The sequence below is a fragment of the Oncorhynchus kisutch genome, unplaced genomic scaffold, assembly GCF_002021735.2.
Source record: "Oncorhynchus kisutch isolate 150728-3 unplaced genomic scaffold, Okis_V2 Okis05a-Okis16b_hom, whole genome shotgun sequence".
NCBI classification, from domain to species: Eukaryota; Metazoa; Chordata; class Actinopteri; order Salmoniformes; family Salmonidae; genus Oncorhynchus; species Oncorhynchus kisutch.
In genome coordinates this window covers 671,628-693,159 of record NW_022261982.1, presented here as the reverse complement: position 1 = coordinate 693,159, position 21,532 = coordinate 671,628, and the positions used below count along the sequence as shown (strand labels likewise).

At 48.1% G+C, this 21,532-nt stretch overlaps 1 protein-coding gene across 6 annotated transcripts in view; it reads right to left on the bottom strand.

Moving 5' to 3' along the window:
• The window catches only part of agap1 (ArfGAP with GTPase domain, ankyrin repeat and PH domain 1), a 193,011-nt gene that overhangs the window by 47,915 nt on the left and 123,564 nt on the right, over positions 1-21,532 (bottom strand). For 4 of the 6 annotated variants that reach the window (XM_031813531.1, XM_031813525.1, XM_031813526.1 and 1 more), the window contains one exon: positions 15,976-16,137. In XM_031813531.1, coding sequence (XP_031669391.1) covers positions 15,976-16,137 — 162 coding nt within the window. The remainder of the gene's footprint in view (positions 1-15,975; positions 16,138-21,532) is intronic. The other 2 variants (XM_031813527.1, XM_031813530.1) reach the window with 1 other exon arrangement.

Here is a 21,532-nt window from a genome sequence, read left to right as displayed (position 1 = left end):
CGACGCTGGACCAGACAGGACTGGAAAAAAGTGCTCTTCAAGGTTTTGTCTCAGGTGATGGTCGGATTCGCGTTTATCGTTGAAGGAATGAGCGTTACACCGAGGCCTGTACTCTGGAACGGGATCGATTTGGAGGTGGAGGGTCCGTCATGGTCTGGGGCGGTTTGTCACAGCATCATCGGACTGAGCTTGTTGTCATTACAGACAATCTCAACGCTGTGCGTTACAGGGAAGACACCCTCCTCCCTCATGTGGTACCCTTCCTGCAGGCTCATCCTGACATGTCCCTCCAGCATGACAATGCCACTGTGCCAGTAAGTTCCCCTAACTTGCTACGTTAATTCTCCTAACCTGCTACGTTAATTCTCCTAACCTGCTACGCTAGTTCTCCTAACCTGCTACGCTAGTTCTCCTAACCTGCTACGCTAGTTCTCCTAACCTGCTACGCTAGTTCTCCTAACCTGCTACGCTAGTTCTCCTAATCTGCTACGTTAGTTCTCCTAACCTGCTACGTTAGTTCTCCTAACCTGCTACGCTAGTTCTCCTAACCTGCTACGCTAGTTCTCCTAACCTGCTACGCTAGTTCTCCTAACCTGCTACGCTAGTTCTCCTAACCTGCTACGTTAGTTCTCCTAACCTGCTACGTTAATTCTCCTAACCTGCTATGTTAATTCTCCTAAACTGCTACGTTAGTTCTCCTAACCTGCTACGCTAGTTCTCCTAACCTGCTATGTTAATTCTCCTAACCTGCTACAAAAGTCACTTCTGTCTGTAGCTGTATTCCATCTCGTCAAAACCTTTTTCAGTGGAACAGAGCAGAACATTCTGTCAGCTCTACCACAGATCCTAGTGACCTCTGGAACCCCTCCACATCCGTCCCCCTGCGGCCAGGATATCCCCCCAATTACGGGCCCTGTGGCCCCCAGTGGCCACCCCAGGACCCTTAGCTATCAGTGGTCCAGAATAAAGGCCAGTCATTACAATCACAACCCCACCCTAGAGGGGAACACATGGATCTGCTACCCAAACCTCACCCAACATAGTCCTCATTGGCCCCATTTAGCCTATGTTTTAGAGAGTGACGCAGGCTCTTTCACAGTTCACGTCAAAGCCCTGACATTGTGTGTGTGCCTCATTTGCGAGGTCACATTTGGAAGCTGTTAAGAACAAAAGGAGGGATTGAAGAAGAGGTGAAGTGGAGGAACATGGCAGGGTAGGAAGGGAGGGAAGGGCACAGCTGGTTCTAACAAGAGACCCTCTGATGAGGGAGATCAGACACCAACCTGGTTCTGTTTACAATTTACTCCAATGAGAAGGGACAGGGGGCCCAATTACATAATGAGGAGCCAATCAGCCCCCTCCCCACCCCCCATCAGCCCTCCAGCATGTGCTAATCAGAGGGCTTCTCAATAGGACTACCTGAGGAACCGGTGAGTGCAGCAGCACCCCGGTCTTGTAGTGACTGACTTGTCATCAGTGGAAGCTAGCTACATTGGTGGTAGCTGCGTTAACAGCTTATGGCTCTGGAGTGCATGAAACCTATATACTTCAAATAATACATTCCAGCACTAGTGAACCAGTTAGAATAGACTAGTAATCACTGACAGCTTTGTGATGTGTTCTGTCTGGGAGTGGAGGTCTGATCACCTCCCTGGGAGAAGATTACAAGTTTAATCAGCCGAGAAAAGGGAGAACGGCCAGAGAGAGAGAGAGAGTCAGGCTAGAGGAGCCAAACCATTTACTCCTCTCCTCCTTTTCCTCACTCACTCATTTAGCTAATTGGCTTCCTCTCAGAGACCAGTGAAGCTGAAGTTCCCTTCTGGCTTCAGAGTGTTCAGACCCACAATGAAAGGCCTTTGTCTCCCTACATCTCTCTCTGCCTGTCTAAGGATGGGAGGATAGGCCCTGTGGCTAAATAAGTTAGAAACCTGAAGAGCCTTTAACTTCCTGCATGGGTAAAGAGACTGAAGATGTCTCACTGTCTTTAGATTACATGATTCATCTGAAATAACCTCTTCCGTCTCATCCTACAACCTTAAAGCTTATTTTCATCTTAGAGACATAGCTATAGTTGAAGACCTAAAGTATTTCTGCAGATGTCAAATACTGTCCCTAAAGAGGCCTATCTGATGCATCTCAGAGGTCAAATAATGTCCCTAAAGAGGCCTATAGGATGTGTCTCTCCCTATTTGTGTAAGAGAGCTCCTGGGACTGTGATGTCGTCTCGTCCTAGATTGGGCCCCGCCCCTCAAACGCTGACAAGCCCTGTGGGGTCAGGAACAATGTTCTCATCATAATTAAATGTTCCTGCTTTTCTCTGCAGAGGGGGAGAGAGGGGGTGGTTGTTTGACAATTACGGAAACCAACAATGCAGAAAGCCGAGCCCAGCTAGCCGAGGCATAAATTAATACTGTTCCAACCCCCATCGCTCCTCCCCCTCCTCATTCTCAAGTCGATTAATGAATTTCAAAATAAAAATGAAAGGGCATTAGGCTGTGCAACTGTGTAACCCCCCCTTTCTAACACTCCCACCCCCACTTTTCCTCTGCAAACCCTGAAATGAGGTGGCCATTACTGGGAGGCCCACTGAGTCATGAGTCATGACAGGCTGCCTCAGCCTGTCTCCTATACTGCCCTGATATACCACATCCTGTCTGTCTGTCTCCTATACTGCCCTGATATACCACAGCCTGTCTGTCTGTCTCCTACACTGCCCTGATATACCACAGCCTGTCTCCTATACTGCCCTGATATATCACAGCCTGTCTGTCTCCTATACTGCCCTGATATACCACAGCATGTATGGCTCCTACACTGCCCTGATATACCACATCCTGTCTCTCTCCTACACTGCTCTGATATACCACATCCTGTGTCTGTCTCCTATACTGCCCTGATATACCACAGCCTGTCTGTATCCTACACTTCCCTGATATACCACAGCCTGTCTGTCTGTCTGTCTGCTATACGTGTCTGTCTCCTATACGTCTCTGATATACCACAGCCTGTGTCTGTCTGTCTGTCTGCTATACGTGTCTGTCTCCTATACGTCTCTGATATACCACAGCCTGTGTCTGTCTGTCTGTCTCCTATACGTCTCTGACATACCACAGCCTGTGTCTGTCTGTCTGTCTGCTATACGTGTCTGTCTGCTATACGTGTCTGTCTCCTATACGTCTCTGATATACCACAGCCTGTGTCTGTCTGTCTGTCTCCTATACGTCTCTGATATACCACAGCCTGTGTCTGTCTGTCTGTCTCCTATACGTCTCTGATATACCACAGCCTGTGTCTGTCTGTCTGTCTGTCTGTCTCCTATACGTCTCTGATATACCACAGCCTGTGTCTGTCTGTCTGTCTCCTATACGTCTCTGATATACCACAGCCTGTGTCTGTCTGTCTCCTACACTTCCCTGATATACCACAGCCTGTGTCTGTCTGTCTGTCTCCTATACGTCTCTGATATACCACAGCCTGTGTCTGTCTGTCTCCTATACGTCTCTGATATAGCGCAGCCTGAATTGAAACCTGTCTGGCAGTGTGAGAAGGACCTTGGTTAGATTTGATATGTGTATCACAACATAAGCTATCTGTTAACCTGAGATTTCTCAAAGGGAAATGTGCACTCACACACACACACACTCACACACACCAGCCTTTATTTGATATACTCTTTCAGGCACACACGCAGGGACACACACTCGCACTCTCCATCGCCCCGCCACTCGTAGTAATCACACCACTACTCTGAGCTACAAGGGAGAGCGAGAGAGAGAGCAAAGAGCGAGAGAGAGAGAGTGGTGCTGTCGTCGGGGCAATTTGTGAACTCTGACATGGCCAATCTTTAACAGCACAACAATACACACCCAAATATAATACAGACCGTTCACCAATTCCAGGCAGTACAGAGGAAAGGCAGCACTAAACATGTGGCTGGACCAGGGCTTGGGCCCAGGCCCTGCTAGAGTAACCCAACAGAGAGAGGGTGTATGTAGGGTTGGGTGGGTCTGGGGACTGCAATGAGGGGGGAGGATGCGTCTGGAAAAAGGGAGAGGGGGAAGGAGGGGGGGTGAGGCTCAGGAAACAGAAATTAAAAGCCTTAAATGTCAGTGCACACAGTATTGCTTGGTGAAACAGGTCATTACTCCCTATAGTATTACCACCATTTTACAGCATTAATAACCTGGAAAATAGTGCAGCAATTGCTCACGTCTCAATAAATAAATATTTATTTCTTATTGAACAAGTACATAATATAAAGGTGGGGGGGTGGCCAATGGAATATAGGGAACTCTTCCTGCTGTTGATTATGATGCCTGATGCTGTCCATCACATACAGTAAAAACCATGAGCCACGAGTTAAGTTGGGGACTGCCGAAGCACAGGGGAGAAAAGTCACAAGGCACCACACACACACACACACACACACACTGACGTCTATGACACCAGAGAGAGTGCATGCTCCAGGATGCTCTGTGTGTCTAAGGTGTCTTACTTGGCAGTGAGAGGGGGGACAGGGGGGGCAGAGGAAAGTACACATGGACATCAGGCGCAAACATGTCCACTGAGAAAGGTCAAAGGGCAAAGATGGAGACAGGTGGACATGCTGGAGTGGAAGGCTGCCATCTTGGGTGTGTGAATTCTCTCCATCATGGTGGGTTAACCAGTCAGTTAGTTAGTTAGTTACCTTCCCAGTTGCTGTTACTCTCTCCATCATGGTGGGTTAACCAGTCAGTTAGTTAGTTAGTTAACTTCCCAGTTGCTGTTACTCTCTCCATCATGGTGGGTTAACCAGCCAGTTAGTTAGTTACCTTCCCAGTTGCTGTTACTCTCTCCATCATGGTGGGTTAACCAGTCAGTTAGTTAGTTAGTTACCTTCCCAGTTGCTGTTACTCTCTCCATCATGGTGGGTTAACCAGCCAGTTAGTTAGTTACCTTCCCAGTTGCTGTTACTCTCTCCATCATGGTGGGTTAACCAGTCAGTTAGTTAGTTAGTTACCTTCCCAGTTGCTGTTACTCTCTCCATCATGGTGGGTTAACCAGTCAGTTAGTTAGTTAGTTACCTTCCCAGTTGCTGTTACTCTCTCCATCATGGTGGGTTAACCAGTCAGTTAGTTAGTTAGTTACCTTCCCAGTTGCTGTTACTCTCTCCATCATGGTGGGTTAACCAGCCAGTTAGTTAGTTACCTTCCCAGTTGCTGTTACTCTCTCCATCATGGTGGTTTAACCAGTCAGTTAGTTAGTTAGTTACCTTCCCAGTTGCTGTTACTCTCTCCATCATGGTGGGTTAACCAGTCAGTTAGTTAGTTACCTTCCCAGTTGCTGTTACTCTCTCCATCATGGTGGGTTAACCAGTCAGTTAGTTAGTTAGTTACCTTCCCAGTTGCTGTTACTCTCTCCATCATGGTGGGTTAACCAGCCAGTTAGTTAGTTACCTTCCCAGTTGCTGTTACTCTCTCCATCATGGTGGTTTAACCAGTCAGTTAGTTAGTTAGTTACCTTCCCAGTTGCTGTTACTCTCTCCATCATGGCGGGTTAACCAGTCAGTTAGTTAGTTACCTTCCCAGTTGCTGTTACTCTCTCCATCATGGTGGGTTAACCAGTCAGTTAGTTAGTTACCTTCCCAGTTGCTGTTACTCTCTCCATCATGGTGGGTTAACCAGTCAGTTAGTTAGTTAGTTAGTTAGTTACCTTCCCAGTTGTTGTTACTCTCTCCATCATGGTGGGTTAACCAGTCAGTTAGTTAGTTACCTTCCCAGTTGCTGTTACTCTCTCCAGCATGGTGGGTTAACCAGTCAGTTAGTTAGTTAGTTACCTTCCCAGTTGCTGTTACTCTCTCCATCATGGTGGGTTAACCAGTCAGTTAGTTAGTTACCTTCCCAGTTGCTGTTACTCTCTCCATCATGGTGGGTTAACCAGCCAGTTAGTTAGTTACCTTCCCAGTTGCTGTTACTCTCTCCATCATGGTGGGTTAACCAGTCAGTTAGTTAGTTAGTTACCTTCCCAGTTGCTGTTACTCTCTCCATCATGTTGGGTTAACCAGTCAGTTAGTTAGTTAGTTACCTTCCCAGTTGCTGTTACTATCTCCATCATGGTGGGTTAACCAGTCAGTTAGTTAGTTACCTTCCCAGTTGCTGTTACTCTCTCCATCATGGTGGGTTAACCAGTCAGTTAGTTAGTTACCTTCCCAGTTGCTGTTACTCTCTCCATCATGGTGGGTTAACCAGTCAGTTAGTTAGTTAGTTACCTTCCCAGTTGCTGTTACTCTCTCCATCATGGTGGGTTAACCAGTCAGTTAGTTAGTTAGTTACCTTCCCAGTTGCTGTTACTCTCTCCATCATGGTGGGTTAACCAGTCAGTTAGTTAGTTACCTTCCCAGTTGCTGTTACTCTCTCCATCATGGTGGGTTAACCAGTCAGTTAGTTAGTTACCTTCCCAGTTGCTGTTACTCTCTCCATCATGGTGGGTTAACCAGTCAGTTAGTTAGTTACCTTCCCAGTTGGTGTTACTCTCTCCATCATGGTGGGTTAACCAGTCAGTTAGTTAGTTACCTTCCCAGTTGCTGTTACTCTCTCCATTATGGTGGGTTAACCAGTCAGTTAGTTAGTTACCTTCCCAGTTGCTGTTACTGTATATGTTACGCAGACTACCGACGCGGTTAAGTTTCCACGCTTGACGTTTGGCTGCGTCCCGACGGGCGGCAGGAGGAGAGATGGAGAGAAGAGGACAGCGGAGAAGATTGAAGACAACACAAATATAAAGACTAAAAAAGTAGAAAGGTGTAATCAACCAGCAGCACTAGAGGGGGAGGGGTCAGGTGTAATCAACCAGCAGCACTAGAGGGGGAGGTGTCAGGTGTAATCAACCCGCAGCCCTAGAGGAAGAGGAGTCAGGTGTAATCAACCAGTAGCACTAGAGGGGGAGGAGTCAGGTGTAATCAACCCGCAGCCCTAGAGGAAGAGGAGTCAGGTGTAATCAACCAGCAGCACTAGAGGAAGAGGAGTCAGGTGTAATCAACCAGCAGCACTAGAGGAAGAGGAGTCAGGTGTAATCAACCAGCAGCACTAGAGGAAGGGGAGTCAGGTGTAGTCAACCAGCAGCACCTAGAGGGGGTGGAGTCAGGTGTAATCAACCAGCAGCACTAGAGGGGGAGGAGTCAGGTGTAATCAACCAGCAGCACGAGAGGGGGAGGGGTCAGGTGTAATCAACCAGCAGCACTAGAGGAAGTGGAGTCAGGTGTAGTCAACCAGCAGCACTAGAGGGGGTGGAGTCAGGTGTAATCAACCAGCAGCACTAGAGGGGGAGGAGTCAGGTGTAATCAACCAGCAGCACGAGAGGGGGAGGGGTCAGGTGTAATCAACCAGCAGCACTAGAGGAAGGGGAGTCAGGTGTAGTCAACCAGCAGCACTAGAGGGGGTGGAGTCAGGTGTAATCAACCAGCAGCATTGGAGGGGGAGGAGTCAGGTGTAATCAACCCGCAGCACTAGAGAGGGGAGGAGTCAGGTGTAATCAACCAGCAGCACTAGAGGAAGAGGAGTCAGGTGTAATCAACCAGCAGCACCAGAGGGGGTGGAGTCAGGTGTAATCAACCAGCAGCCCTAGAGGAAGAGGAGTCAGGTGTAATCAACCAGCAGAACTAGAGGGGGAGGAGTCAGGTGTAATCAACCAGCAGCACTAGAGGAAGGGGAGTCAGGTGTAGTCAACCAGCAGCACTAGAGGGGGTGGAGTCAGGTGTAATCAACCAGCAGCACTAGAGGGGGAGGAGTCAGGTGTAATCAACCAGCAGCACGAGAGGGGGAGGGGTCAGGTGTAATCAACCAGCAGCACTAGAGGAAGTGGAGTCAGGTGTAGTCAACCAGCAGCACTAGAGGGGGTGGAGTCAGGTGTAATCAACCAGCAGCACTAGAGGGGGAGGAGTCAGGTGTAATCAACCAGCAACACTAGAGGGGGGGGAGTCAGGTATAATGAACCAGCAACACTAGAGGGAGGTCAGGTATAAGAAACCAGCAACACTAGAGGGGGGGGGAGTCAGGTATAGTCAACCAGCAACACTAGAGGGGGAGTAGTCAGGTATAATCAACCAGCAACACTAGAGGGGGAGTAGTTAGGTATAATCAACCAGCAACACTAGAGGGGGAGTAGTCAGGTATAATCAACCAGCAGCACTAGAGGAAGAGGAGTCAGGTGTAATCAACCAGCAGCACCAGAGGGGGTGGAGTCAGGTGTAATCAACCAGCAGCCCTAGAGGAAGAGGAGTCAGGTGTAATCAACCAGCAGCACTAGAGGGGGAGGAGTCAGGTGTAATCAACCAGCAGCACTAGAGGAAGGGGAGTCAGGTGTAGTCAACCAGCAGCACTAGAGGGGGTGGAGTCAGGTGTAATCAACCAGCAGCACTAGATCGGGAGGAGTCAGGTGTAATCAACCAGCAGCACGAGAGGGGGAGGGGTCAGGTGTAATCAACCAGCAGCACTAGAGGAAGTGGAGTCAGGTGTAGTCAACCAGCAGCACTAGAGGGGGTGGAGTCAGGTGTAATCAACCAGCAGCACTAGAGGGGGAGGAGTCAGGTGTAATCAACCAGCAGCACGAGAGGGGGAGGGGTCAGGTGTAATCAACCAGCAGCACTAGAGGAAGGGGAGTCAGGTGTAGTCAACCAGCAGCACTAGAGGGGGTGGAGTCAGGTGTAATCAACCAGCAGCACTAGAGGGGGAGGAGTCAGGTGTAATCAACCCGCAGCCCTAGAGGAAGAGGAGTCAGGTGTAGTCAACCAGCAGCACTAGAGGGGGAGGAGTCAGGTGTAATCAACCAGCAGCATTGGAGGGGGAGGAGTCAGGTGTAATCAACCCGCAGCACTAGAGAGGGGAGGAGTCAGGTGTAATCAACCAGCAGCACTAGAGGGGGGAGGAGTCAGGTGTAATCAACCAGCAGCACTAGAAGGGGAGGAGTCAGGTATAGTCAACCAGCAGCACTGGAGGGGGAGTAGTCACGTGTAATCAACCAGCAACACTAGAGGGGGGAGTCAGGTATAATAAACCAGCAACACTAGAGGGGGGGAGGTCAGGTATAGTCAACCAGCAACACTAGAGGGGGGAGTCAGGTATAGTCAACCAGCAACACTAGAGGGGGGGAGTCAGGTATAATAAACCAGCAACACTAGAGGGGGGGGGGGGAGTCAGGTATAGTCAACCAGCAACACTAGAGGGGGAGTAGTCAGGTATAATCAACCAGCAACACTAGAGGGGGAGTAGTTAGGTATAATCAACCAGCAACACTAGAGGGGGAGTAGTCAGGTATAATCAACCAGCAACACTAGAGGGGGAGTAGTCAGGTATAAATCAACCAGCAACACTAGAGGGGGGGGGGGGGGGGGGGGAGTCATGGGCTGGGCATGGACTTGTGTGGGAGGGGCTAAGGTGAGATGCAGTGACAAATCACAAGTCAGCAGTAAAAGCAACACAGGAACAGTTGAAGCTGAACAGTACTGCCTTAACATCATTCACAGAGAGTTCTAATTTACCAACCTGGCAGTGGCATGTGCACAGAATGGAAACTCAAAAAATATATAGAACAAGTCGAATAGAACTGGTTTAAAAACTAGATGTTAAACAAATCCAAGCTAAGAAAAGGTTATCAGAGGGGGGCAGAGGGGTAAAATGTTTCCCTCTCCCACTGAATGTGTTCAGGTCCTAGACTATGTGACTTCTGCTTTCACCTTCTATAATGAGGTACATACTACACTCTAAATACACTTATTCCCCCTCGCATCTCGCCCCTGAACCCTCACAGCCCCCGCCGACGCTACTGTTATTTCCCAACATCCCCCGAGGCTACGAAGAACATTTGCCACACAACGATATCAGAAGAGAAAGTACCGGTCCCCCGCTACAGCATAGGACAAGGGAACATTCTGGTAATGGGTGTGTGAGGTTTAAATGTTAGACTGCTTGTACGAGCCTCGGTCTTATTGTCCTTCAAGGCGCTATTCTCCCACACACAGGAATCTGGAGCAATCACAAAGAAATACCCCAATATATGTTCAAGTCATTTACATCTGCACCCACACACTGCAGTGTGTGTGTGTGTGTGTGGCGTCTAAAATATTTGGGTCCTTTTTACTTCGGTCCTTTGTACATCCAACGAATGATGGTTTTCTGCATGGGAAAGACCACCTGGGACCTTTAACAAGTTGACCTTTAGGTGTCACACCTGCTGTACCTCTATGGCTACAAAGTGACCTTAATTATCTTCCATTTTAGGGAAATGGCCAAAGCGATTCGGCAGACCCACCTCCCCTCTAAGGGCTAAATGATAGATGCATCAAGATGCTTCAGTCACAAACCACACCCACTTCTGCTCTCTCTAACAACCTGTGTGGAATGAATCCCCCAATCACCCAGTCTGCTATCTAACCACCTGATCCTTTGATCCCATACCAGATCATAGAGAGCGTTCTGTCCTGACTAACATCTCCTCTCCAGGAATGCCTCTTTCTCCCTCCAGGAGGGAGGGATCTGCAGCTGGTCTGCCGCTCTGTGTGAGGCCTTATCTCCACCTCCCATCTCAAAGGGGCCAAAGGGGCGCTTTCATGTCCCCAGTCTCCAATCTGAGGGACAACTTTGGTATCTCCAGCAGGCTCGCGGTCAGATCCCCTTTCAAAGGTCCCGCGCAGCGAGGAGCCGGACCCCGTGCTGTAGTGTATGTAACCAGGGGTGCTAGGCAACTAACGAGGTGCTCTTACAGAGACAGTTAATTGTGGGCTGTGATCGACGGAGCAGAGGAGGAGTGATACACCTGATGCAGGTGGCTGTGAAAGAGAGGAAAGGGGGAGGAGAGGGATGGAGGGGTAGAGATTCGGGGGTCTCCACGTGTCAAGCATGTGGGGGGAGGGGGGTCTGGCTCAGTGGCAGGAAGAAAGGAAGAGGATGAGTGGCATCTTTGTTTTAGGGAGAGAGGGAGAAGAGAGGAAGAGAGGGAGCAAGTAGCTTTTCATTAGAACTAAAAGGATCCCCTGTTTTAGTCATGTAGGAATCCTGCTGTTTCCTCACAACCTTAAAGGGATACTTCAGGATGTTGGCAATGAAGCCCTTTATCTACTTCCCCAGAGTCCGATGAAATCGTGGATACCATTTGTTAGGTGCCTGTGTGCAGTTTGAAGGACGTTGCTAACTAGCGTTAGCGCAATGACTGGAAGTCTATGGTAACTGTTAGCATGCTAGTAGATACCATAGACTTCCAGGCATTGCGCTAACTGAACTATCCCTTTCAGTATCCCATCCTGAAGTATCCCTTTCAGTTCACACACAGACGTGTGCACGCACACACACACACACACACACACACACACACACACACACACACACGGAAAGCATGGTGGGTATAATGTAATATCAGACAATTAACACAATTTTTTTATGTATATTTACTAACATCTGAAGGAGAAAGAAAACAAAAGAGAAATAGAAAACAGAGAGAGAGACATGGAGAGGAGAGACAAGAGAGGAAAGAGACCAGATAGATGAGAGAGAGAGACATGGAGAGGAGAGACAAGAGAGGAAAGAGACCAGATAGATGAGAGAGAGAGGAGAGACATGGAGAGGAGAGACAAGAGAGGAAAGAGACCAGATAGATGAGAGAGAGAGAGGAGAGAGAGACATGGAGATGGAGAGACAAGAGAGGAAAGAGACCAGATAGATGAGAGAGAGAGAGGAGAGAGAGACATGGAGATGGAGAGACAAGAGAGGAAAGAGACCAGATAGATGAGAGAGAGAGAGAGAGAGGAGAGAGACATGGAGAAAAGGAGACAAGAGAGGAAAGAGACCAGGAGAGATGAAAGAGAGAGAGAGGAGCGAGAGACATGGAGAGAAGGAGACAAGAGAGGAAAGAGACCAGGAGAGATGAAAGAGAGAGAGAGGAGAGAGAGAGACATGGAGAGAAGGAGACAAGAGAGGAAAGAGACAAGGAGAGACAAGAGATGAGAGAGACATTGAAAGAGGAGAGCGACATGGAAAGAGGAGAGAGAGAGTGAGAGGAAAGAGAGACATGAAAGAGAGAAGAGAGAGACATGGAGGAGAGAGAAATGAGAGGGAGGAGAGAGACACCAAGGAGACATGGAGAGAGAGACATGGAGAGAGGAGAGAGAGACATGGATAGAGGAGAGAGAGACATGGAGGAGCAAGAGATGACAGGGAGGAGAGAGACATGAGAGGGAGGAGAGAGACATGGAGAGAGGAGAGAAAGACACAGAGAGAGACATGGAGAGAGGAGAGAGCGACATGGAGGAGAGAGAGATGAGAGGGAGGAGAGAGACATGGAGAGAGGAGAGAAAGACACAGAGAGACATGGAGAGAGAGAAATGAAGGAGATAGGAAAGAGAGAGACATGGAGAGAGCGACATGGAGGAGAGAGAGATGAGAGGGAGGAGAGAGACATGGAGAGAGGAGAGAAAGACACAGAGAGAGACATGGAGAGAGAGAGTGATGTATAACCTCACGGTGGCCCTACCTGGGCTAAAGGAGAAGGAGCGGCGAGGGTGGGGACGGACCAGAGTGGAGCAGAGGGCGGCCCGCCCCGGTCCCTCGCCTCATGAATAACGGGTGTGTGTGACAGGCTGATACTTCATCTGGGTCGTGGTGTGACAGGCGTAGAGAGGCCCCACGCTGTCGCGTGGTGCTTAATGGCTAAATTGGGAGACTGTTACTAATCGCTTATTGAATAATGAAAGTGCCACAGCTGATAAAAGATTTCAATACGGTGGATTATTTATAATATTTCACTTAAGTGCCCCGCTGACGAATGGGGCGAAGGGGCTGCACAGAGGCCGTCTGGCTGGGGGAGCGTCTCAAAACGCTCGGCCTTCAGAGGCCGTCTGGCTGGGGGAGCGTCTCAAAACGCTCGGCCTTCAGAGGCCGTCTGGCTGGGGGAGCGTCTCAAAACGCTCGGCCTTCAGAGGCCGTCTGGCTGGGGGATCGTCTCAAAACGCTCGGCCTTCGGGAAAAGCGTGCTGGGTTGGGGGTGTGAAGGAAGCACACTCCACCTAAAACATTTTTTGAATAAAGTGTGTAACACAAGGAATTAATCCACAATGAGCAACGATTACTTGGTTATATACACGGGGTACCAGTACCGAGCCAATGATAACTTGGTTATATACACGGGGTACCAGTACCGAGCCAATGATAACTTGGGTATATACACGGGGTACCAGTACCGAGCCAATGATAACTTGTTATATACACGGGGTACCAGTACCGAGCCAATGATAACTTGGTTATATACACGGGGTACCAGTACCGAGCCAATGATAACTTGGCTATATACACGGGGTACCAGTACCGAGCCAATGATAACTTGGTTATATACACGGGGTACCAGTACCGAGCCAATGATAACTTGGCTATATACACGGGGTACCAGTACCGAGCCAATGATAACTTGGTTATATACACGGGGTACCAGTACCGAGCCAATGATAACTTGGTTATATACACGGGGTACCAGTACTGAGTCAATGATAACTTGGTTATATACATGGGGTACCAGTACCGAGCCAATGATAACTTGGCTATATACACAGGGTACCAGTACTGAGTCAATGTGCAGGAGGACGAGGTAATTGAGGTAGATATGTACATATAGGTAGAGAAAGTGACTAGGCAACAGGATGATAATGAACTGTAACAGCAGCGTATGCGATGAGTCAAAAGAGTTTGTGTAAAAATGGTCAATGCAGATAGTCAAATAGTTAACCAATAGCTACCCAGACTAAATATTTAGCAGTCTTATGGCTTGGGGGTAGAAGCTGTTCAGGGTCCTGTTGGATCCAGACTTGGTGCATCGGTACCGCTTGCCGGATGCCAAGCAGTTGCCATATCAAGAGGTGATGCAGCCAGTCAAGATGCTTTCAGTGGTGCAGCTTGTAGAACCTTTTGAGGATCTGAGGGCCTATGCAGAATCTTTTCAGCCTCCTGAGGGGGAAGAGGTGTTGTTGTGCTCTCTTCATGGACCATGATAATTCCTTAGTGATGTGGACACAAGGAACTTCAAGCTCGTCAAGCCCGTCAGGAAATCCAGGATCAAGTTGCAGAGGGAGGTGTTTGGGTCCTTAGCATAGTGATGAGCTTGGAGTGGACTATGGTGTTGAACGCTGAGCTGAAGTCAATGAACAGCATTCTCACGTAGTTGTTCCTTTTGTCCAGCTGGGAAAGGACAGTATTTACTCTTGGTAAATAGTATGGTCTACAGCTTATCATGGGGTATTTTAACTCAGGCGAGCAAAACCTCGAGACTTCCTTAATATTAGAGATTGCGCACCAGCTGTTGATAAGAGACAGCACCTCCCCTGAGCTTCCCCGATGCCACTGCTCTGTTCTGCCGCTGTATAGAATAACAACATTGTTTTATATTTACCATGTCCTTGTTCAGCCACGACTCAGAGAAACACAGGATATTACAGTTCTTCAGATCACGTTGACAGGATAGTCTCGAACGGCGCTCATCCAGTTTATTCTCCAGTGATTGCATGTTCGCCAATAGCCCGTGGGTAGAGGTGGTTTATCCACTCTCCGATATAGTCTCGTCATGTATCCTGCACGCCGGCCTCTATAGCGCCGTCTCCGTCTCCTCCTTTGGGCCTGGCCCGGGATGATCAATATAAGTTTCACCTTGTCCAAATCAAGGTTAGTGATAGCTGTTCTGATGTCCAGCTCTTTCACAGTCATAGGAAACGATGGTGGAAATATTATATACAAAAAAATACATTTTATGGTCAGCAGCCAATGAAATGGCTGCTACTACTGACAGTCCCATTCTAACTATGAAGGAGATTGGACAAATATTAAATCAGTTTCAAGAGCGAAGATATGAACCAGTCGCTGGACACCTTTGGTAGTTTCATAAAGCACGCTGGGTGATACAATGATTTCAAACGGTGTCAGATCACTCACCTCAGATAAACACAAATGAGCAACACACATAGTAATTTCAATTAATACATTTCCTCCATTCAAAATAGCCTGTTTGCGAGCTAGGTGAAATACATTATGTCCCATTCCCAGTAATGTCTATCGGCTCCAGTATTCCTCCCAGTCCCAGCCAGCCAGGCAAGCAGGCAGGAGAGGAGATGGAGTGACCCCAGACAGAGACAGAAGACAGGCACTTGTCTTGTCAGCCACGTGATTCCCTCTGATGGAAGTGCTACACATTACATCACACATCTGCTACCAACTCTGCATCTGTTCCACTCCCATTCACAATGGTGGGTGACGTTATGTGTATGTGTGTGTGTGTGTGTGTGCGCATGAGTGAGGATGCATCAGTGTGTTTGATACCCCAAGACGGTGTATTTGAGCCTATAAACCTGTGTATCCACAAGTAAACGTGTGTTTAAGAGCAAGCCATTCAGTGCCATTCATTGTGACAGAGTAGTATGTCATGTTGACTATTAGCAGTGCTGAAAACACACATCTGACTGACAGACAGACAGACAGAGAGGAGGAATGGAGGGATGAGAGAAAAGAATGGAGAACCCCCTTCCACAAGCAGAGTGATGTCAGGGGGCTCGTGGGAAGACATGGCTGCGTTTCCCATACCTGTTCCTACGGCAGCATACGGTGCCTTATCATATTCAAATACCTTATTTCATTCATTTAATGTACCATTTATTTATCTGGTTAAAGATCATTGGAATAAAATCTCTTTAAAAGAGTTACCTGGTCCAAGACAGCTTTAGGGTCAGATATTAAGTCAGATGTTAGGTCATCGTTGACAATCATTAGTTATCTAAAATCACCAGGTTCATCATAGTTTTGTACTTCCTAGGTTTGTTGCTCCATTCTTTTCCAGACGCATTCATTCAATAGCAGAGCAGCTTAGCACCTAGGACCCAGCTAGTGTATAGACTAGGTGTTTGTTAGCTAGGGGGAGCGTTTTAGCGGGCGGACCAGGGCTGGAAAACGGAGAGGGGAGGGGAGATGGCGTTACCTTCCCCAGTACCAGAGAGGCCGTCGGCTTTGAAGTTGCTGGTGCTCTTCTTCCGGCGGTGCTTCTTGCGGTTGGCGTGCGGCGAGGGGGGCGGGTCCATCTTAGGGCTGGTGGTGTTGGAGATGGAGGGGCTGGAGCACACAGACTCTCCCAGACCCGTGTCTACAGGGAAAGAGACAGACCGTTAGATAATACCGCTTCTCGACAACAAGAAGACGAAAGCAATGAAGGACCAGAAATACTTTTGCAAATATGTTGAGTACGCAAGAGTAAACAGCAGCTAGGGCTGTGAAGGTAATGTAATAACCCTGTAACTGACAGTTATGGATGAAGACTGTCATGAAAATAAAATAACCCTCAAAAGCATTTAAAACATGCCTACATTCATTTTAGGATAAAAATATATATATTTAACTTTATTTCCATGTAGATAAACTTTACTAATGATTATAAGCAGTTGTTTTGCTAACTTGGTCTATTAAACTTTCTACATCTCTTCCTCTTTCCAACTGTCCTTTGATGCTGGAGCAGCTCATCTGCTAGATGCGGGGGTGTTCAGCTCTATAGACTATAGCACTTTGATGCTGGAGCAGCTCATCTGCTAGGTGCGGGGGTGTTCAGCTCTATAGACTATGGCACTTTGATGCTGGAGCAGCTCATCTGCTAGGTGCGGGGGTGTTCAGCTCTATAGACTATGGCACTTTGATGCTGGAGCAGCTCATCTGCTAGGTGCGGGGGTGTTCAGCTCTATAGAATATGGCAATTTGATGTGTTGACTTTCTTTTATTCAATGCACATTTTCATTGCTTGCTAGTCAATAAATAAATAAATAAATAGTTATTTTACATTTTAGGGGAAGTGTCTGACTATTCATTCATTATTCAACAGCAGTGGACAATGTTGTTCTGGCTCTGATGCCTATAACGTGCTAAGGTTGTCAAACGGACAACTGGCCAATCCTCTCCAACCTGGCCTGGTACAGTATCATTTGATACAGAATCTTTTCTTAATTTCTAGACTAATCAACGCTGATCAGGGCCGGTCCTGGTCCATAACCCGCCCTAGGCGAGACCAAAACAAAATGAACGCCCTCCTATCCCTGCTAAGTAGAATAGTAGCCTGGGCTACACAGAGACGGCCCGCAATGCTCTTTTATGAATGCACGTGTTAGCCTACTGTTTGTAAAATAGGCAATTTACCATTTATCCCTGTCATTTAGTTACATTAATTTCTGTTAATGGATGTATTAATTATAGTAATTTACCGTTCTCATTCTCGGAGTGGAAACGTTGTTAGCAGAGCCCACAACCTGCTACACTTGTGAGAAACAAGTTGTGGTTTATTTCATACCATCATTTACACGCGCCATGTGAGCAATGAGCATGTGTCTGGTTTCTCTGTCCTGTTAATGTAGACAGACTGCACACCCCTGAGCATGCATAGAAACACCTGGCCTGCTTCTCGCAAACGTTCAATGAAGGAAAGGGCCCATTCGGGGATGTCTGATTTCTGATAGTCTTAACTCACCAACACTAATAAAGCTGAGCTTCTTGGCCTCCCTAGTGGCACAGCTGTCTAATGCACTGCATCGCAGTGATAGAGGCGTCACTACAGAGCCGGGTTCGAGCCCAGACTGAGACCCATGAGGCAGCACACAATTGGCCAAGCGTTGTCCGGGTTAGGGGAGGGTTTGGTCGACTGGGACGTCCTTGTCCCATCGCGCTCTAGAGACTCCTTGAAGCGGGCCGGGCGCATGCACGCTGACTTCGGTCGCCGGATGTACGGTGTTTCCTCCGACACATTGGTGCGGCTGGCTTCCGGGTTAAGCGATCAGTGTGTCAAGAAGCAGTGCGGCTTGGCAGGGTTGTGTTTCGGAGGACGCATGGTTCTCAACCTTCGGCACTCCCGAGTCCGTAGAGGAGTTGCAATGATGGGACAAGACTAACTACCAATTGGATATCAGGAAATTAGGGAGAAAAAGGAATGAGCTTCCTCACCTCACACTGCAAGTCAACGAAGTCCGCATGTTTATTTTTACATCCAATTATTAGAATAGTTCTTCACAGTATTTGAAAAATCTTTCCAACACCTTGATAATCAGCATTAGTGAAAATTTGACAATAGACATGTTGCATGTATTTGTTTCTATAGTAACGATTGTCAATTTCATACTATAATCACAGATGTCATGCAAATACTTCGGGAAAAGTGGGAGAAAACTCATCGGACTCATCGGACTCATCAGACTCATCAGACTCATCAGACTCATCGGACTCATCGGACTCATCGGACTCATCGGACTCATCGGACTCATCGGACTCATCGGACTTCTTTTGAATGGTTTTGTGCGACAAAATTGGAACTGTATAAAACCAGGTATTTATGCAGGAAAGCCGCTGACAAGGTATCTTTGTTTAGACTCCTTTAATATCGTGCAAATACGGAAATGAGATTATCTACAACCTGGCATTTCTGAATTGTATTCATATTTATAATTATCAAATCAAATCAAGGTTTATTTGTCACGTGCGCCGAATACAACCATTATGGCGCTATAAAATACTCCCTCCAAAACAAAAGCAATTAAAGTTCTTCCCTGTTCCTTCGTTACCTCTGTGCTATCGACACATCAGTTCTTTTGGACCACATCAACGTGTTTCCTGAATAAAAAGCAGAGAAATTCCACGAAGCCCAGGTCAGAAAATGAACCCGGCTTCCTAAAATGTACTAAAAGACTGCTTACAGTGAAAGACGTTACAGTGAAATGCTAACTTACAGGCTCCAACCAATAGTGCCAAAAAAAGGTGTGTGTGTGTGTGTGTGTGTGTGTGTGTGTGTGTGTGTGTGTGTGTGTGTGTGTGTGTGTGTGTGTGTGTGTGTGTGTGTGTGTGTGTGTGTGTGTGTGTGTGTGTGTGTGTGTGGGTAAGTAAAGAAATAAAACAACAGTAAAAAGACATATGAAAATAAGAGTATAAGAGTAAGGCTGTATACAGACATCTGTTAGTCAGGCTTATTGAGGTAGTATGTCCATGAATGTATAGTTAAAGTGACTATGCATATAAGATAAACAGAGAGTAGCAGCAGCGTAAAAGGGGGGTTGGGGGAGTCACACAATGCAAATAGTCTGAGTAACCATTTGGTTACCTGTTCAGGAGTCTTAAGGCTTGGGGGTAAAAACTGTTTAGAAGCCTCTTGGACCTAGACTTGGTGCTCCAGTACTGCTTCCCATGCGGTAGTAGAGAGAACAGTCTATAACTAGGGTGGCTGGGGTCTTTGACTATTATTAGCAGTAATACAGGAGCTGAGTGTGGATGTGTCCAGCTAGGGAAGCAGTAATACAGGAGCTGAGTGTGGATGTGTCCAGCTAGGGAAGCAGTAATACAGGAGCTGAGTGTGGATGTGTCCAGCTAGGGAAGCAGTAATACAGGAGCTGAGTGTGGATGTGTCCAGCTAGGGAAGCAGTAATACAGGAGCTGAGTGTGGATGTGTCCAGCTAGGGAAGCAGTAATACAGGAGCTGAGTGTGGATGTGTCCAGCTAGGGAAGCAGTAATACAGGAGCTGAGTGTGGATGTGTCCAGCTAGGGAAGCAGTAATACAGGAGCTGAGTGTGGATGTGTCCAGCTAGGGAAGCAGTAATACAGGAGCTGAGTGTAGATGTGTCCAGCTAGGGAAGCAGTAATACAGGGTCTGAGTGTGGATGTGTCCAGCTAGGGAAGCAGTAATACAGGAGCTGAGTGTGGATGTGTCCAGCTAGGGAAGCAGTAATACAGGAGCTGAGTGTGGATGTGTCCAGCTAGGGAAGCAGTAATACAGGAGCTGAGTGTGGATGTGTCCAGCTAGGGAAGCAGTAATACAGGAGCTGAGTGTGGATGTGTCCAGCTAGGGAAGCAGTAATACAGGAGCTGAGTGTGGATGTGTCCAGCTAGGGAAGCAGTAATACAGGAGCTGAGTGTGGATGTGTCCAGCTAGGGAAGCAGTAATACAGGAGCGGCGTGTAGATGTGTCCAGCTAGGGAAGCAGTAATACAGGAGCTGAGTGTGGATGTGTCCAGCTAGGGAAGCAGTAATACAGGGTCTGAGTGTGGATGTGTCCAGCTAGGGAAGCAGTAATACAGGAGCTGAGTGTGGATGTGTCCAGCTAGGGAAGCAGTAATACAGGAGCTGAGTGTAGATGTGTCCAGCTAGGGAAGCAGTAATACAGGGTCTGAGTGTGGATGTGTCCAGCTAGGGAAGCAGTAATACAGGAGCTGAGTGTGGATGTGTCCAGCTAGGGAAGCAGTAATACAGGAGCTGAGTGTGGATGTGTCCAGCTAGGGAAGCAGTAATACAGGAGCGGAGTGTAGATGTGTCCAGCTAGGGAAGCAGTAATACAGGGTCTGAGTGTGGATGTGTCCAGCTAGGGAAGAAGTAATACAGGAGCTGAGTGTAGATGTGTCCAGCTAGGGAAGCAGTAATACAGGAGCTGAGTGTGGATGTGTCCAGCTAGGGAAGCAGTAATACAGGGTCTGAGTGTGGATGTGTCCAGCTAGGGAAGCAGTAATACAGGGTCTGAGTGTGGATGTGTCCAGCTAGGGAAGCAGTAATACAGGAGCTGAGTGTGGATGTGTCCAGCTAGGGAAGCAGTAATACAGGAGCTGAGTGTGGATGTGTCCAGCTAGGGAAGCAGTAATACAGGAGCTGAGTGTGGATGTGTCCAGCTAGGGAAGCAGTAATACAGGAGCTGAGTGTGGATGTGTCCAGCTAGGGAAGCAGTAATACAGGAGCTGAGTGTGGATGTGTCCAGCTAGGGAAGCAGTAATACAGGGTCTGAGTGTAGATGTGTCCAGCTAGGGAAGCAGTAATACAGGATCTGAGTGTGGATGTGTCCAGCTAGGGAAGCAGTAATACAGGGTCTGAGTGTGGATGTGTCCAGCTCTATGGAGCCATTCATAGCAGCCAGTGGATGAAGCTGCCATTCATTTGGCTGTTCTCCTCCGCCTCCCCTGGCTGGCCCAGGATATCAGGCTAGGAGGCCACGAGACGCTTCACTTTTCATGCGCTGAGCTGACAGCTGTGACTTGCGGCGGAATAAAATAACATTCAGTTCCCATCAATATCAGCGTGGGCGGCGGGACTGATGTGGACAGTGGGGTTGGGGGGGCTGCTGGCACGGAGCGAGCTCCTATCACACTGATGTAGCGCCTGCTGCCCAGAACAGAACAGACAGCCTCAAGGACAGACATAACTTATTGGACTATCGTTTAGTCTCAGCTCAAGTGGAAAACGTGACAACTTATCTCTGCTGACAAGATGCCATCCTGGAGCGCACAATTAACCGCCCGGGATTAACAGCCCTCACATCTGCAGCCCCTCCTCACCCGCATCTCCCTCCCTCGCAGCCTCCCCCTCCTCTCTCTACATCACTACCTTCACATATCACACTGTCCCCTCCCTCCCTCGCAGCATCCCCCATGTCTCTCTACAATCATCCCTCCACTGGCGCCCTCAGTATCTGTTAACAGTCTTCCTCGTTCTCTTTCTGTGAGCTCGCCTCTCTCTCGCTCTTCTCCTTCAATCT